The 12590-nt window shown below is 41.0% G+C and overlaps 1 protein-coding gene across 1 annotated transcript in view; it reads right to left on the bottom strand.

Annotated features, from left to right (window-relative positions):
- Positions 1–12590, bottom strand: part of epb41l4b (erythrocyte membrane protein band 4.1 like 4B) — a 43907-nt gene that overhangs the window by 21381 nt on the left and 9936 nt on the right. The window contains exons 2-7 of the mRNA XM_072691936.1: positions 12413–12517; positions 12155–12197; positions 8279–8357; positions 7955–7999; positions 4700–4752; positions 4378–4498 (exon numbers count right to left, since the gene is read on the bottom strand). Coding sequence (XP_072548037.1) covers positions 4378–4498; positions 4700–4752; positions 7955–7999; positions 8279–8357; positions 12155–12197; positions 12413–12517 — 446 coding nt within the window. The remainder of the gene's footprint in view (positions 1–4377; positions 4499–4699; positions 4753–7954; positions 8000–8278; positions 8358–12154; positions 12198–12412; positions 12518–12590) is intronic.

Here is a 12590-nt window from a genome sequence, read left to right as displayed (position 1 = left end):
ATCGTGACATGTTGGATCATTGACTTTTGAAAAAATCTGGTAAAAATTCTGTATTTATTTAATATTGAAATATTTATCACAGAAAACAAAATAATCGCAAGATGTTGTGGAGCTGTATTATTTATAGAAACACAAACACATCAACAATCCTTGCAATAACACTGTACTTTTCTGTTACAGATGGATTACAGTGGTACATCTTAAGAGATTACACAAGTGTGCAAGATCTAACTCCTTGTGATAGGAATAACATAATACAGGAAGATGACAAAACCCTGCCCCTAACAACAAGGGTTACACATAGGCCCTGTATGCTCTACTTACCCACGACCTACTCAAGCTCTGTCCGGTAGGAACCTCCCTTCCTATGTTTCTATGTGGCCTTTATTTTCTAATCAGCAACACTTTCACCTAATGTTACACATTTAACTACACAAACATCAGAAAATCCTACACCAATTAAGGTTTCTGGGGCCGTTTATTTTCTGATCAGCAACATATTTCATTTGAGACAAGAATAATAACAAGATCCTACATCTAAGAGTTGAGGTCACACATAACCCTACCTTCACCCACTACATCTCAAGCTCTTCACAGGGGTCATCAGGTTGGCATCTCCCTTCGTCAGTGCTTCACTGAAACAACCCCTTAATGCAGAAAGGCTTATTACACACTAAGGTGTACTATTCAGTAACTACAGGGACTTCTGTACAAACTGGTGGGGCTATTCTTTGGTAATAGAAGCTCGTAATAACACTTTCGGCCCGCTGGCGGGCAATAGGTGTTTTAAGGGGTTAAGCCCATGACACCTCTTGAAGGCTCAACAGTGTGGACCACGTCCCCGCCATGGTCACTTCAGTAATTTAAATGCACTTAATTACTCTCACTCTATTACACATATATAATAACATAAAAGAATGATACTCTATTAAAACTACTGAGATACACTTACATAATTACAGTCGATACTAATGGTATGGTATGAGGATTATGCAGCTATTAAGACAATTAATATGAAGTGGGACCTGAAAATCTAACAAGATCAGAACTGTGGTATATTTGCAACAATACACTCATGTGGACATTTTCAATGTCCCCACGATTGCCACTGTTTGGCATTTAGCTCCCATATGACAGGCCATATAAATCAGTGTTCATCAATTTACAAATAGAATGAAAGTCCTGACTGCGAAAAGATAATTTACACATATTAACCTCCCTCACCCCGTAGTCCTTACCTACTGAGCACAAAATATGAACCAACTTCACCCCAATTACACCTTGCTCTTTTTTCACCATGCCACACAGTTCCAGATTACATAGCTTCATCCCACTTTTGTTGGAGTAACTGTCTCTACTGGCCAGGAAAGACTTTCTACTATATTTTGAAGCACTGCTGATTTGACTGCACTTAGCAACAAGCGTGTTGGTGAGGTCAGGATATCGGATGATCACTAACCTACCTTATCCCAGACTCCCCAGCTCATCCCAAAAGTACTGGATGGAGCACCATCATTCCAGAGAACACCGCTCCACAGCTCAATGCTGCGGGGCTTTATACAATCTCTAGCCCACGTATGGCATTAGGCACGGTGCCAATAGGTTCATGTTCATCTGCACCAGAGAGTCCTATTCTATTGGCAGTACTTCTCTACAGGTACTAGGCAAGCTGTGTGTGCATCTGCACATCTGTGTTAGCAACAGGTGCAACTTAAAGTAGCTGAATGTATTCATTAGCAGGGGTGTCCACAAACATTTGGACGTATAGTGTACCTTTGGAAAGATGCGCTTTGCTCAGAATGCCTCAAATATCTAATCTAGTAAATCTATGAATTGGCCGAATACATTACTGAATTGCTGATGTTTGGGTTTGGGGGATGATTCCCCTTCTCTTCGATCACAGCAGGAACTCCCTCCACTTCCCAAAATTGAAAACTCACTTAAATCTATGTGATTCAAGTGAATGGAACGTAAAATGATTATTTTCACAGAAAGCCAACAGGTTTGCATGCATGAATTTTAACAAGCTCTTCCTGAGCTGCAATGGGTGTATCAGACCTTGAAAGACACATAGGGTAGAGTTATTCCAGGACCAGGACTGGAAAACATTGAAAAGCATAGTGCTAAAAGGGATGTCTTCATAAATTGTTCTTTTATATATATATATATATATATATATATATATATATATATATATATATATATATATATATATATATTATTTATTTATTTATTTTTTTTAAAGAAGCATCTAATATGGTATTTATTTGTATTTCATCAATTTTATTTATCTCGCTGCTGTCTACTGAAATAAAATTGTATTTCCATTTATGTGCATTTTTAGTTTTCTCCATGGTTTGAACCCTGTAGTTGCTCTATAAACACAGTCACATATTCATTCATAAAGTTCACTGTGAACATTTTTGCCTTCCCCTTTGAAAAAAAGCCATCAATCTGCAGATACATATCTTTCATTGGACAGCATATTTATTGTGGAAATAGTGAAAACAGAACTGGTCAGTATGTAGATAAGCCTATGGCATGTACACACAAGCAGGCAGCAGCTTTTGTTGAGCCTGGCAAAAACATATGGTAATTGTCAATGTCATTAGCTTCCTAAATGTTTCCCCTTACACTCCCATACATCTACTATGAGACATACTGTTATTTGGTAAATACTGCAAGTCATTCACGCTATCAGCAGCAGCTGAAAGGCAGAGACTCGGCTGAAGCTGAATTTCGTGCAGGGGTGCAGGAAAGGTGATTTCTGCTGATGTCATGGAGGTCACATTTGTACAGGTGTCGCTGCACAGTAGAACAGGGCCACAGCGCTTCAGAGTCTGCTAGTCACAGGGGTTTTAAAGTGCATTTCTAACAATCCTACGGGTCGTTTTCTTGGTGTTTCACACCTTAACGTGACCTTTGTCATTCCTATTAAACAATTACTAAATTAATTAATTAAATGCAATAAATTAATTACAGCTCAAACTGAGGAAACGGCTCCCTGAACACAATCTTCTATCTTTGTACAGCATTCCCCTGCTTTGTGTTTTAATTTTCAGAGTGGTTGTTGGGAAAAGGTTTGAGGAGTCAGTATTTGTAAAGCTTTGAAATTTGCATCACCTCTTCTTTCCTAACAATGACTGAACAAGCCATTGCCATAAGTGAAATAAGGTCCGAGACTTTGGTTACATGCTATCTAGCAGCTCAATCCCTTTGGGTTCCCATTTATATGGTGTCCATTTCCTTTTTTAATTTTAATTATTGTACAGAACAACAATTTTACACTAATCAAACGATTTTTTTAAGTTTAAGAATGTCTGAACTTTAACTTCATGCCTTTTGGAGATCAGTGCATCTTCTACTCCCTGGAATTTCACAGCAACAGAAAATTTGACCAGGGTGCCCAAAATTTTGCATGCCACTTAATCCCACCGAAACAATTAAAAAACAAGCATGACAATATTTCTGGTGCTGGGGGTGAAGCTTTCCAGCATTCTTAGCAGGTTCAGTTAATTAGCTCTTATTTTTCTGATCTGTTCGCTTAGAGCAGCTGGTGCCTACCCATGTAACAGTCTCTGTACAGTTCCCAATCCCAGTCCTGGCAACACCACACTAGGCACATTTTTGTGCTTTGTCTCCCCCAGCACACTTGATCGAACTCATTAACTAATTAACAAGCTCCTTGTGGGCTAGGTCAGGTGCAAGGAAAAGGAAAAATGCCTAGGTGGCCAGGATTAGGATTGGGCACCCCTGCTGTAAAGAATAGTATAAGAACATGAGACACTTAAAAATCTCAGCCACACACGTTGCTAACAGGCGCATGGAATCAAGCATACGGTCACGTGATCTCCTTAGATAAACAGCGGTCTTAGAATGAGCTCTGTGACTTTCAGCATCTAAAGACGGCAAATTTTCAAACCTTTGCCCTGCTAGAATACATGTCATCTTCCTGGTGCTTTATAGGCGTGTGTTCTCTTGTGCCGAATGTCTCAACTCAAGAGTCACACATGTAATCAAATCCTGGTCAGGATTTGAATCAAAACAACACAGAAAAAGTGGGGTAATCTTTCAGTGTGTGTGTGTGTGTGTGTGTGTGTGTGTGTGTGTGTGTGTGTGTGTGTGTGTGAGAGAGAGAGAGTGTGTCAGTAGGATTATCACTGGTCAATGAGGGTGTTCTAATCTGACGCAGTGAGAATGACTCTGTAAAGCTGTAATCAGTGCCAGGGGCGCCCACGCACACACAGATGGAGACAAACACACACACACACACACACACACGTTGTAAAGACACTGTCCAGCTTCCCCGTGGTTCTGACGATATAGCGGCTGATAATGATAATGTAACGGCTGGTGGACTCTCACACTTCAGCTTACCTGCACTCTGCCCACTTGCGGTAAATATCGGCCTCCATTATCTCCGTCTGCTTAGGCGAAAAACGAAACTCTGACACCAACAATGGAGTGTGTTCCAACGGGTCACAGTCACCCAGCTCACCTACACACACACACACACACACACACACACACACACACACACACACACACACACACACACACACACACACACACAGGAAAAGGATGCAATGATAACATCAGAAAACACTGCTGTAAATGCACAATGTTGTAAATACTTACTTACAGAGAAAACACACAGAGAAATATTCACACACACACATACACATGTATAAGAACTCACTCTGTAGGCAATAAGCCCCAAGCTCCACAGATACATCATATGGACACTTTAACCTGCTCAGGGAAAAGGAAAGGCTTATTGATGCATTAAATCATTTTATAAATGTGTTATTAAACCAAATCAAATAGTTTATAAATGTGTTAAGCTTATTTCTGGTGACGTTTAAACAAGGAGCAAATTAAATGCATCTTTGTTTGTGCGTGTGCGAAAGAACATAAGAGTATAGAAGAGGAGAGGAATAGAGAAGAGCAGAGACGAGACGAGCAAATAAGAGAACAGAGTAAAGAAGAGCAGAGTAAAGAAAAGAACAGCAGAAGAGCAAAGAAGTGAAGAGCATAGAAGAAAAAACAGGCAAAAGAGAACAGCAGAGAAGGGCAAATATAAAAGGAGTAATGAGAACAGCAGACAAGAGAAAATGAGAGGAGAGAAGAAAAGCAGACAAGAAAAATTGAGAAGAGCAAAGAAGAGCAGAAGAGATTACAAACGGGAGAAAAGAGAAGACAGAAGCAGAGAACAGCAAAAAACAGAAGAGAAGAGCAAAGAAGAAAAGCACAGAGCAGAGAAGAAGAGCCGAGAAATGCAGAAAAGTGAAGACAATAATAAAGAAAAGAAGAGAAGGAAAGACAAAAGAAGAGCAGAGCAGCGGTTATTAGTAGGAAAGCAGACACAGCATTAGTATGAAAGAAGAGAGAGAAACACTATTAGCATAAAAATGAGAGAGAAACATTATTAGTGACGACAGAGAGAGCGATAGAGAAAAACGAGTGTGTCAAAGAAAGAGTGTAGGAAAGAGTGCATACCCCTGTGTGGTAAAGTGTGTCGATGCTCTTAAATTAGAAGCTATGCGTTGGTTTCATCAGAGTTTCTTTTATTAAAAGAGCAGAGCAGCCCCCCGGGGAGCAGACCCACATTAGACACAGAAACAGAGATTATACTGGACTCTCAGAAAGCAAGGCCTTAGGGGTGTGTGTGTGTGTGCGTGCGGCTGAGTGAGAGAGAGGGCGAGCGAGCGCGCACTGTAAAACAAAGGAAAAACCTTTTGGGCTTTTTCAGGCTTGTTCTCTGGGGAACTGTTTTTGATGCCCTAACTGTTTTAGAATCGTGCCCTAAAAGATCTGTAAAGAACCACAAAGGCACTGTTGAACTGCTGAACAGTTGCTGAGTTCCCAGTTTGTTAGGTACATCTATTTAGGAGTGTGTAGCACCTCCTTTAGCCTCCAGGAACATAAATACACCTGGCCATGGACTGTACACTGGAAATTGGGGTATAGTTACACTACATGTCCAAATGTTTGAGGACACACGTTCTAATGTTTGCATTCATCCACTTTAAGTTGCACCCTTTGCTGGCCCAGATGTACAAAGGCATACACACAGCTTGTTTAGTCCCTGTAAACAAGTACTGCCAAAAGGCGTAGGCTAAGAGGAGCCCATAAGCATTGAGCTGTGGAGAGGAGGAATGGTGCTCTCTAGAATGATGGCTGGTGCTCCATCCAATACTTCTGAGATTAACTGGGGAGTTGGTGATGAGGTGGGGTGGTGATCATCTAACATCCTGACCTCACTAACGCTCGTCACTGTTTGTGTACACTAAACTATTTAAATGGTGCCACACAATCATAATGGTACCACCTCCATCCCCAGTTATCAGTGACAACACAAAACAGCTCAGGAATTTGCTGTGAAATGGGACTGAGCAGAGGATGTCGTCAGCATCACCTGCAGGCGCTTAAATAAACCATCGTTCTCTCTGCTTACTTTTTCACTACACCCAGCGAAGCCTTTTTTTTCTGGTGCACCTTCTCTGCACCGGCTGTGGTTTTCTCTTTCTATGTTTCTAGACACTTTTCTAGCACTGGCTAGAAACACACTGCCTGAGTGCTATATATATATATATATATATATATATATATATATATATATATATATATATATATATATATATATATATATATATATAACACCGATACCTACAGTAAGATTGCACCTACTGTGTCGCTGCAGCTCAGTCGACCTATTGAATATCTGTTTATACAGTACATGAGCTATATAATGCCAGGGTTGAAAGAAATGACTGTCCCTCAAAGGACTGGTCCAACAGGAAAATTCCTGAACTTCAAAACTTCACCCAAGCTAATTTCTCACAAGCTAAATTCAGACGTGGTTTTGTGACCCAACTGTTTGTTGGAAAAGCTCATTGACAGGAAATCAATAAGTTAGTGATAAGTTAGGTCTTTTTTTTTTATTACAGTTAAGTAAATGAAAAACACTTTCAGAATATTTTGTTGTACACACAATTTACACACCCGATAAAAACACGACCTTGTTTAACTGATTAACCACTGCTGGGATAATGCAAGGTCCTATATGATTTACTCTCTCTATGTTATTTTAGAACCAAGCTAATGTGGTGTACATTCACATTCCCCACCTTGCCAGTAGTATTTTGAGCCAAACTTAAAAGATCACTGGAGGAGCCTGTCAAGCCTGAAGCTGGGCCCTATTGGGCAAGGTGGTCAATCTAGATCTACTTGAACCTAAAGGACTTCATTTGCTTATATCCTAAGAATATCCTAAGAGTTCTTGGGAAAAGTCCTAACAAAAAGTCAGATTCATGACGTTTCTAAACGCTAGAATTGTTCTTCGCAGCTCTGGTCTTACAACGATGGATCCCATTGTTCTCATTAACTGAATATCAGAACCTTTGTAAAAAAATGTGTATGTGGGTTTTAATGAGAACTTTCTTCTTAAGTACAGTCGGTGAATATAGCCCAATGCCCCAACTTATGTTTAACACGATTTAAGGCTGTAAATTCATATACATTTCTCACAGCAAAAACATGTATTCCTAAGATCTTGCTGATAGCAGATGCCAGTTTCCACCCTGGCAGTGTTGCACACCAAAGTAACTCGAGCTTCCCCTTGTGGATATTTCTCAGCCTGACATTTAATTAGAATCAGAACACATTAATTATAACTGTCAACTAATCAGTGACAGTTCACTGAAAAGAAAAATTGCATCTGATGTTTTTTCTATTGTTATTAAATAAATTGTGTCATTTTATGTTGTAAATTTTTAATCAAGTTTAACTGAGATAAATGGCTGTATTTAGAGCCAGCTATTTCAAAAACAGTGGAGAGGTAGAGGTGAGCGAGAGTGAGAAGTCACCACAAAGAAAAAAAAATAAAAGCAGTTGTGTATAGCTCTTTGTGTGCATGTGTGCGTTTTTGCTGTGTGTGAAGGTGGTTTCTTACTTGCCGGACAGAATGTCTTGTCTAAGCTGCAGCACAAAGAGGTACCTAACAGAAAAAAAATTATACAGCAAATCACATTACATTACAAACACACACTTGCTTGTGTTTTAGTTAGTTTTACACTCAAACCACTGATAGTTACAGGGAGTCTCTGAGTGTCAGTGCAACTGTGTACTGATTCAGATCTATATGAGAGCTGATCAAGTGGCAAGTGATATAAGAGCAAAAAAGTAAAGTATCATTAAAACCATGAGATAAAGAGTCAAAACTAAACCGACAACATAGCTTCCTTGCTATATTTATTAGTCATGCTTCGATCCTTACCTGGTGAACTCCTCATGAAGGTTGTTGGGTTCAGAAGAATAGAACTTCACCCTGAAAAACAACCTGTATGGAGGGCCGTCTGAGAGACAGACAGAAAGAGAGAGAAAGAAAGAGAGAAAGAGAGAGAGAGAGAGAGAGAGAAAGAGAAAGAGAGAGAGAGAGAGAGAGAGAGAGAGAGAGAGAGAGAGAGAGAGAAAAAAATAGGTCTCAAAAGTAAAAAGGCAATAAGTCTTTGGCATTATCAATATTTGGAAATATCGGTATACTGAAGTATTGTAATATTTTGTTTGACAACACAGTATCGATTCTCAAAAACACAGTACAGTGCAGACACACAGTGGTTCACATGGCGTTGTGTTTAAACACCAGCTGCTAGATAGCCACTGTCCTGATTGGGTAAAAAGTCTACTTTTCTTTCATTCAGATTTTCTTCATATGATTTTTTTTCTTTCTTTTTTGTTTTTTAAACGACAGTTTTCCTAAAATATTGTAAAAAAGTGCAATATATCGCCTTGCTTCCAGAGCAAGTGACTCAGCGGTTAGACCTCCAGGCTATTAATAACAGGGTTGTGGGTTCGATACTTGGGATCGGCAAGCCGACACTGTTGGGCTCTTGAGCAAGGCCCTTCACCCTCTATGCACCCCGGGCACTGGAGTTGGCTGCCCACTGCTGTGGGTGTGTGTGTGCTCACTGCCCCTTTTTCATTAGCGTGTGTTCCGTACCACAGATGGGTCAAATGCGGAGGACACATTTCGCTGTACAGTGTACAGTGACAAATACTTGCACCTAAAAGAATTACTCACAATATACTGATATAGCATCTCACCTGTCTCATGATACAGATTGTATCACCAAGTTCTTGCAAATTAATATTCAGCACCTAATATTATGTATGTGGAGAGATATAATACAAAGCATGAAGGTAGAACTTCATGAAGGAAACTAGCTGTGGTCAGTGCTGCTGTGTACAAGCATGGGAGCGGTCTAGAGAACAGATTGGTGGTCTGGGCTTCAGTTCAAGAGGACTCTGGTGCTCTTAAGAGGTCTGCTGTGCACAAGGAAGCTATCCTTTCTCAACGCTGAGTATGGGGTTGCATGATTGGTTTCTTTTTGTCACATGACTGCTTCAACTTATCACCTGCACGACTGAAAAGCTTCTCCTACGAGAAAGGCTCCTTGTTTGCGGGGGTTTCTGCATGCTGTACTTTGCTGCTTGAACGTTTGTATCCAAGGAAGAAAATAAAAAAGTTAAACAGATGAATGTAGGTCCAACATTTTACAAAAATGCGCTTAGAAAAGTGCTGCTCAAGGTTGCGCAATTGGTCCACGGTTTGTACGGAATTCTTGTGAAAGTAAACCAGTGAAAATAAGCCCCTCTTCTAAACGAGCCTAGACTCAGTGCTAGTTGCGGAGTGAATAGGGAAAATGTGGCTTAATGCTGACTGTCCACCATGATCAAGATCTTCACACCTCTCTGTGCACCTCTGGATAAAATACTCCTGACATTTACATTCAATAATTCTCCAGCAAATCGCTTTGCTGAGATATACGAATGTATGCAGAGACTGAAGGACAGAAAAGATACAAAAAGGTGGTGGGGGGAAAAAAGCCCTTAACAACCAAGGTCATACTAAGTTGTCATAGAGACAGGCGTCAGTCCGCTGACACATTTCCAGTGTGACTCAGAAGCTGAGAGCTGTATAGAACATTGTGAGAAGTATGACGTGGACTACCCAGTAAGAAAGTATGTATATGAAAGAAACCACATGAGTGGGTTGGGGGGGAGGGGGGGTGCACTTAGGAGCAATTATTATGAGCAGGCTAGAGCCCACAAGCAGCCCAGCATCAAAAGGAAATGCCTGATAGCCTCACTCTCTAATCTGGTGATAAAGTTATGTGTAACCGGCCGCCTCTGATCTATTTTACTGACAGACGTGCACCAGCAAGTTTAGTAGATATTCCTGGGTTTCTAACCATTTTACAGGGTGGTTTTACAGTAAGATGTTCTCTCTTGATTAGTATGTAATGGTTGTAATGGTACAGAGGCAGTGGTGGCTCAACGGTTAGAGCACCGGGCTACTGATGACAGGGTTGTGGCAGGTTTAGAAAGCTGCCACTGTTGGGCCCTTGAGCTCCTTGCTCCTCAGCTTCTTACAGTCACTGGGTGTGTTCACTAGTGTGCATGTGTGGAGGGGTTAAAGGCGGAGGCCAAATTCCACCTGTGTCCATCTGTGTCTTGTCTTGTATTCGTACTGAACAATACTCTGTGGACGCATTCAACAGGAAATACAGGGTTAACTAAATGAAGGTAAATACAGTAATTTTTACAAGCATGTGTGTCACCCGGAAACCTTAAGCTGTAAACCATTGGATTTGTATGGTACAGCAGGATTTAGGTGTATTGTTATGGTACCTGTTGTCTTTGGTGTCTATAGACAATCAGCTATTTCCGACATTCTGGCCTTTCCATCTAATTTCAACTCATGAAGTCATAACACAAATCACTGAGGGTGGTGTGCCCGTGTTGTTGGACATTTGTGGGGTATGTGTGCTAAAACACATTATATAACAGTAAGTTCCAGCCACACAAGCAGACTGGTTGAGAAGTGCTCTAACTGTGCTGTTATTTCATCAACACTGTATCACTCTGCTGAAAGTCCTTAAACCAAGAAGTAACGTACATTCCCTGAGCAAAAGAAAATAAGAAAACAAGAATGACCAAAACCGAAATGAAGTAGTTATCCAACCGATTGAAAGAAATAGTGCAATAAAAAATTGAGTTCATATGACCCTCAGCAACACCACTGTGCCTTCTATGTGAGTGTCCATACACTACCGCTAGAAGTGGTAGAATGATCCCACACCTAAATAATACCTTGTCAGTGGGAAGTCCTCTTTGATTGGTGGAGAGGCAGAAGGTGACTAATCATTTGTGCAGCAACATGTGGGCTACAGGCCAGCAAAGGTTTATCTCTATAGTGGAACTAGACGAGAGAAGCTCACGAAGCAGACAGCGAGTTTCTAATAAAATTGACGGTGGGAGTATAAATTACAACTGAAGTAATTCATTAATTAATTAATAATTCTGGCCTGCATGTTGGTCATTCCGAACAATCAGATCAAAGGAATAGGGATGGTTTGTGTGGGAAAGTTCCTGCAGCACCTTTTGCTTGGTTAATCAAAAGTGCCTTTGCTAACAGGGAGAGTCGAGGAGTGTAATTAGCGCTTTGAGCTACCCCTAAAGGACACGCTTTTCCACATACATTTCTGGACAAGCTGAGAGATACAGAATCGTCACTGAAAGTGAAAGAACGATGTGGGCTGAGGCTGTAGAGTAATATTACAGGATTTTACACAAATGGGATTCGGGTTATGCAGCATTATGCAATACTCGTAAGCGCCGTCCTGCCCACATCACCAAAAGTCTATAGTGCCGTTAGAAGCGTGCTGAGCCCGGAGTAGGAACAATCGATATGCTATTCTCCCTATTACACGGCAGCAGAGCATCTCACTGATTTTCAAGCTGCTACTTTGAGGTAAAAACGTTGCATAGTGTTGCTTTAAGCAGCCCCCCCAAAAAAGTCACCTGTAGCTAAAACCTGCTGTCTGAGGTGCCTCTTTGAGGGTTACAGAGACTCACTTTCCACTGAGGTATTTAAGTGGGTCACCTGCTGTGGGCGTGTCTTTCTAAGGTGTGCTAGGATTGGCTCTTTCTGCACACACACACTGAGTAAATACTCTTAGACACTTGTAACACAGATCGTCATAGCAACAGCAGATAACAAGCACAAGGTCATCAGCCACCTGCTATGACCCAACCATACAACTCCACAACTGTGTGCGTGTGTATATGTGTTTGTGTGTTGAGTACTTACATGTAATCTGCTTCTTTATGGGTTTGGTTGCATCCAGCCAGTGCTGATGAAAAAAATGAGAGTCAGAGAGAGAGAGAGAGAGAGAGAGAGAGAGAGAGAGAGAGAGAGAGAGAGAGAGAGAGGAGAGAGAGAGAGAGAGAGAGAGAGAGAGAGAGAGAGAGAGAGAGAGAGAGAGAGAGAGAGAGAGAGACTATTAGTATGAGAGTGGTGAGGAAATTAAAGTGCAGTTGGTCTGACTGATTGTGAAAGTCTACTCACAATGACCTGCTCCGGGTCCATGAACTGGAGGCCGAAATAATCCGCCTCCACCAAGTCCAGATGATACATGATCTGATCAAACAGGTCCTGTCCTTTCGAATGTTTCTGCACACCACACACGCACAGACACAGCAGGAGATTAAAACACAAGCACAGGTAGCAGAGCATATTTACTGGT

This window comes from Salminus brasiliensis, chromosome 1 (assembly GCF_030463535.1).
Source record: "Salminus brasiliensis chromosome 1, fSalBra1.hap2, whole genome shotgun sequence".
NCBI lineage: Eukaryota > Metazoa > Chordata > Actinopteri > Characiformes > Bryconidae > Salminus > Salminus brasiliensis.
This window is presented reverse-complemented; position numbering and strand designations above follow the sequence as displayed.